General features: G+C 38.1%; 1 protein-coding gene across 1 annotated transcript; it reads right to left on the minus strand.

Annotated features, from left to right (window-relative positions):
* Positions 1-2,110: 2,110 nt before the first annotated feature.
* On the minus strand, positions 2,111-4,572 carry SOCS6 (suppressor of cytokine signaling 6). The gene has a single exon (XM_010160651.1). The coding sequence runs from the start codon at positions 4,333-4,335 to the stop codon at positions 2,731-2,733; it is 1,605 nt and encodes a 534-aa protein (XP_010158953.1). The 5' UTR covers positions 4,336-4,572; the 3' UTR covers positions 2,111-2,730.
* Between the last annotated feature and the right edge of the window lie 1,416 nt (positions 4,573-5,988).

The following is a 5,988-nucleotide window of genomic DNA, read 5'->3' on the forward strand; positions in this document are numbered from 1 at the left end:
GTGGGAAGGCATCAACATGCATGAGTGAACAACCCAAAATTTATAAAGGCATGGGCGAGAGATTTAGCATGTGTGTTCTTACATGTTTTTCAATTCAGCAATAAGACCAGCATATTATAGCTTCAACTATTTAAAGTTTCAATGCAATGACTGCTAAATTAATGCACGTGGCACAGTATAAACATGTCTAATGCATTCAATAGTGGTATTAAATGGCAAAGAAAATACTTAATATACTATAATCTTTCAAAGTTTCAATAGAATGCACAGGCCCTCTAGCTTGTACGGGGAAAGAATTTTTAAAGTGAAGAAAACACCAGAGGTTTTCTTACAAAAGTATGCATCTAAAATCCATAAAAATGATTTTCTTTTTCCTCCCCACAGACAGAATCAGAACACTGTACCATACAATAGGTTATTGTGCCTTTTTGAATAAAGTTAGTGATCCTGATTCAGAGAGGGGGGCGGGGAGTCAGTAGAGGAAAAAAAGAAAACAGAATTCACACTTGCATACGTGTATCTCAGTGGCAGAGCCAACAAATTATGCACATAGACTGCTCTAGATTTTTATGTTTAAAACTTTATTAGACTAAGGAAGAAATCCTTATTCTCCCTCCCTTAAAAGCAAAGGCAGCCTTTATCTACCTTTGATTTTCTTTTTTTATTTTTCAGTTAAACATTATGGTCAAAAAATAAATTAAAAAAATATAAATTTAGTCTATCAATTCAGGCAACCCAAGATGTAGTGCTATTGCACCACCTTGCAGCAATACTGTATTCATTACTAAAGACTCATTTCAGGGGACAAAAGGCTAGAATAAACAAGAAGAAAATGACCTAAACAAGAAAACTGTACAAAGATGAACAGCCTTTTCTAAGCTGATGTTTACTGACTAGCAACTCCTACCAGAGATGTGGAAGATGACATTCTAAAACAGAAAACAGTGGGTGAGAGGCAGGCAAAGCAAGCCTCCCTCCCAAGTCAGCCATGATCCCTTTAACAAATAGCTTATAAAAGGGACAGAATCATGGTGGGGGGAGGGGGAACACAACCTGAAACAAAACAGGAAAATGCCATGGATTAACCTTGCATGACATAAATATTACAGTGTAGAATCTGCACTCCCCACTGAAAGTCTTTTTGTTCCCCACAGAGTTAGAATAACTGTAAGCTTTTCAAATGCCAGAATCTTTGACAGATACCATAAACATTTACTTAATTGATTCAATATTTCATATGTCAAAACACATTTCATGACAGTAAACTGAAACATTTTCTGTGGTCAATGCATATCCAAAGCTCTTTTCCCCATAATTTGAAAGGCTATGAGAAAAGAGCATTGGAAATGCATTTTAGGCATCTTCCATCCAAAATGTTATCCGTCCTGTTCCTTCCTCTCCAAACAATATCCAAAAAAAGGGGAAAACTATCTGAAGGACATTAGTGTATTACTGCATTTCTCAAGTGAAAAAAACACAGAAAATGATAAAATTTCAAGTAGTTTGAATATATATTGTAGAAATTATCCTATCAGAAGTTTTACCCCATCCCTAAAATGGCTTATCAATTTATGTTCCCATAACAATTACTAGAGTCTTCCTATAAATTGAGGAAATTTCCCCATCCTCCCCACCCCCCAAGAGGGGGTAGGAGTGAAAAGGACAGAAGAGGAGACCTGGTAGGGTTTCATTTATTTAACTGATGGCATGATTTTAAAAAGGAATATTTGACAAGACCCCAATACCGCAATTTCCATATAGGTACTAGACATCAACTTTCACAGACAACTTTTTTTTCTTTAAAGGCCATTTTTAGAATGACAGAATACTGAGACAAGAAGGCAGCTGAACCAAAGAAAAGGACAGAAGAGGAGACTTGGTAGGGTTTCATTTATTTAACTGATGGCATGATTTTAAAAAGGAATATTTGACAAGACCCCAATACCGCAATTTCCATATAGGTACTAGACATCAACTTTCACAGACAACTTTTTTTTCTTTAAAGGCCATTTTTAGAATGACAGAATACTGAGACAAGAAGGCAGCTGAACCAACCTTCTCAAACACAAAATAGTGTACAGACAGTACAAGGCTTAGCAAAAAGGCGGATTTTTTCCCAAAGATATGCTGCATAAATGTGTTCTTATCACACAGCTCCGTCTGCAAGTTCTACATTAGGGCATATCTCTATAGAAATTTATAATTAGGATACTAGGAAATTGTTTTTAACATAGATGTAAATTCTGTAATTTAGAATACAAATACGTTTTTTATCCACGATCATATCTTTCAAACAGGCTACTTTAAAGGAAAAAAAAAAATTCCATTCAACAAGTTTCATTTGACTTTTGCTTATGGTTGAATACACATGAAATGTGCTTTCAATGCATAAAAATCACAGTGGATAGCAGCAAAGGACTTGGGGGAAATTAAGGAGAATTTGATCATTCACATTGTGATTAATCTGCACATTGATGAAAGATAGCTATTTCACACTTCTAAAAATAAACTTGAGATCATTCTTCCAAAACAAACAAAAAAAAGCCCCCCAAAATACACAAAAAACCCCAAAACAAACATAAATCCAAATGCATTACTTTTACACACAAAAATGAAATATTTTTATGGCAGCAAAAGATTTTGATAACAATGAAAGTCTGTAAACTGTAATTCAATCTCTTTTTGTTGTTGTTGTTCCCAAAGTGCAAGATGCAAGATTCCCATAAGCTTTCAGTAGTGCTTTTCCTGTAAATAATCCTTCATTTTGTTTGGCAAAGGCAGTTTCTGAATCAGGTCTATTCTGGTGTACTGACGTATTACAAAACGACACAGGTATTGTAATGAACGCACCTGCATAAACCGAGACACTGGATTTGTCAGTCTGACTGGGTAAGTTGCTGATCCCGGCAGTCGGGATCTCGAATAGCAGAAAGCTCCATTTTCAGAGTCCCTGATTGAATGTTCAATTAAGTCCACTATGGATGTATGTCCCTCCACATCTGGTTGTTCATAAAAGCTAAACCTACCATTTGAGTGTTCGATTCTAGTATGAAGAGTTTTTCCATGGGAACGAAAACTCAAACTTAAAAGATAACGGTCATCAGAACTATCTCGAACGAGAAACGAGCCATCAGGCACATTAGCTAATTTTCCCTCTGCCTCCCAACGTGTAATGGGGCCCCAGTACCATCCTTGTTTTGCAAGTTTTTTCAGTTCTTCCGTGAGACTTGTCACAACCATAGGACCACTGTTCTGTACAGAATCATAAACTCTTCCAACTCCAGGGGCAGTGTTGGGATCAAAATTCAAATGGCAGCGCATACTTTCAGCCACGTGGGCATCTGTGCCATTCAATCCGCTGAAGTTCCTTTGGATTTGATTATTCTGCATTGGAGGTAGCAAAGGTGAGAGTGGAGGGACATCACTGTGATTAACTCTTGGGCTTTGCAACATGACTCCTGTGGTACCAATCAACAAACCATTCACCGTCTGGTCCACAAAGATATCCGGTGCAACGACTACATCCTGATCCACTTGGCTCTCTTCTTCATGGAAAGCATTTCCCCCCACTTGAGAAGAAACAGTTGAAACTTCCATGGGTGAGGAACTATCCAGACAGTAACTATGTGATCCTTCCAAAGGATACATTCCCTCATCTAAAGGCACAGTATACTGAATGTAGTCCTGAGGCATTAATCCAATAACTACAGGCACATGTTCATCAATATGAAGATGCAAGTCCCCGTTCTGAGATTCCGTGTTTTTTAACGCATTGTTTTGTTCCTGGAACACACTGTCTGACTGCAAGTCATGGAAGTCCTTTCGAACGCCATTCAGTGCTGGGCTTGGATTAGAGGAATGGACCAAGGCCTTGACTTTCACTTCCATTTTGATGCAAGTCTCTTCCGAATTTGTAGGTCGAAGGGGCCACGGAGTTGGACTGTAATGGTGATTACGGAGGGAAGTGGATCTCAGAGGTCTTTGAGCTCGCACATCTTTGAAGGTTATTGGAGCAGATGAGGAAGAAAAGGTGTCATCATCTGCAGAGCTTACAGATGGTGTGCTGCCTTTGCCTTTCTGTTTTTGTTTTGCTGAAAGCCTCCTTTTTAACGTACCCATTAAGCTTTCACTTTTTGATCTATTTTTGCCTCCTTTTTCATCTTCACTATTGACTTCACAGCCAGCCAAATCTTTACCATAGCAGCTGCCAAACAAGGAGTCATCTTTTCCAAATTCACTTAACGATGGCTGCTGAAACACTACAAAGTCGCTTTCATCTTTACTTTTATTTAAGTTAAAGGACTTGCGAATTGTTTTGAGACTAATTTTCTTCATTATGACAAGTTACCAAGTCTGACTGATCAGCAGTGCTTGTGGTGGTGATACAGCCCTAACACATGCAGAGCAGCTTCTGCTTCATTTATGTGTTTTATTCAGCCTCATTTCACTTCAAGAGCCATTTCCTGGAAACAAATAAAAAACAATTAACTTCAGCAAAAAATAGTTTTTAAAATACCCATAAGGGTTTCCCTCTCTCCAAACAAAACAGAAATTGCAGTATTGAAGTAAGGAGCATCAAATAAAAGTAAATATAGAGAGATGATTTGGGTATCAATCCAGCTTAAGAAGTCCATCTTCGACATCTGGCTTGGAGATTCCCCAACTTTTTCCCGCTTTCAGCATACTATTTTTTATATATACACCCACATGACATTACACTCACGTACATATAATTTTCAAGCACAGTAACACCCGTCTCTCTCAGAATTCTCCTAAAAAGGTCCCCACAAAAATAACTATATAAGATAAAACTGGAGAAGATAATTCTGTCCAACAGGATCCCTACATGCAGGTATAACTGTGGTTAGTCCTAAAACATACTCGTACAAGGTCGTACTTTCTTTACACGGCTAGTTGAGCAATATTCAAACAGTTACGTAATTACAAGAAACCTAACTCCAGTCAAAAAACCAGACAGAAATTAACAGAAAAGTAACATCTGTCTGAAACACACCACAGAAGTTCCCTTCTGAACTTCTGTCAAAGAAAAGTGATTTCCAAACTCTGTTTTAGGTATAGACGAGGTCACTTCACAGGCTCTCCTTGCCTAGTCCTATTACGGCTTTTCTTCCTCCAGTACTTGTGCCAAGACTAAGAGGACACATCTACTCAAGTCGCTGTTAACTCCTCCCACCTCGTATCTTCCAGTGTCAGAGGTGCGCACCCCCTCCATAAATTTTATTTTTTTAGCTTGGTGGTTTTTTTGGTTGGTTGGTTGGGTTTGGGTTTTTCTTTATCAGTTAGACCTTCCAAAGCAAGCAGCTCTGCAGAGAGGGGAAAAACAAGAAGGGCAAGAGAAGAGAGGGAAGTTGCTGGTACCATGGTAGTAGGTACTAGTGTTAGTAGTAGCAATTTTTCCACGTACCTGCAAATACACGTTACGTTAGCAGCACAACCTGCAGCAGCAAGCCTGGCTGTAGGCTAAGGAGGAGTCTAAGAATATTTCAAGAAATCGTCCAAGTTTGTGAGACTAAGGGGAAAGTGTAACAGCCCTTACATACGCACTTCCCACTCTTCTCCCATAGTATCACAACACAAGCAACTGAGAAAAATAGTACAATTAACTAAGTTTTATCAAGTAAACAGTATGATTTTCTTAAATAACCATTCAAAAATGCATAAAAGCATGTAAGGAGAATGTTTACTATAATCAAACAGCAGTCCATTGACTCTTAATCTTGTTCAGCCCAACTTTTGTGGTTCTCAAGCACACAAAACTAAAGGATCTTATCCAAAGCAATGGGTAAAATTGCAAGAAAGCAACGATAAACTAAAAGACAAGGCAAAGCATCTGAAGATTCTGAACTTCAAAATACCTTGAAATTTTTGAAGTAAAGCCTTGCTGCTGAGGGGTTGAACATTGTTCTCATAAACAGCAGAAGGACTAAAGCTTGATCTACTTGTATTTGTACCCTAGTTCCATCTTTA

This window comes from Eurypyga helias, unplaced genomic scaffold (genome assembly GCF_000690775.1).
Source record: "Eurypyga helias isolate BGI_N326 unplaced genomic scaffold, ASM69077v1 scaffold7191, whole genome shotgun sequence".
Taxonomy (NCBI): Eukaryota; Metazoa; Chordata; class Aves; order Eurypygiformes; family Eurypygidae; genus Eurypyga; species Eurypyga helias.

What these genes read in the sequence shown, in the direction of transcription:
- SOCS6 (XM_010160651.1), bottom strand. Translation starts at nt 4,335, where the DNA reads ATGAAGAAAATTAGTCTCAAAACAATTCGCAAGTCCTTTAACTTAAAT.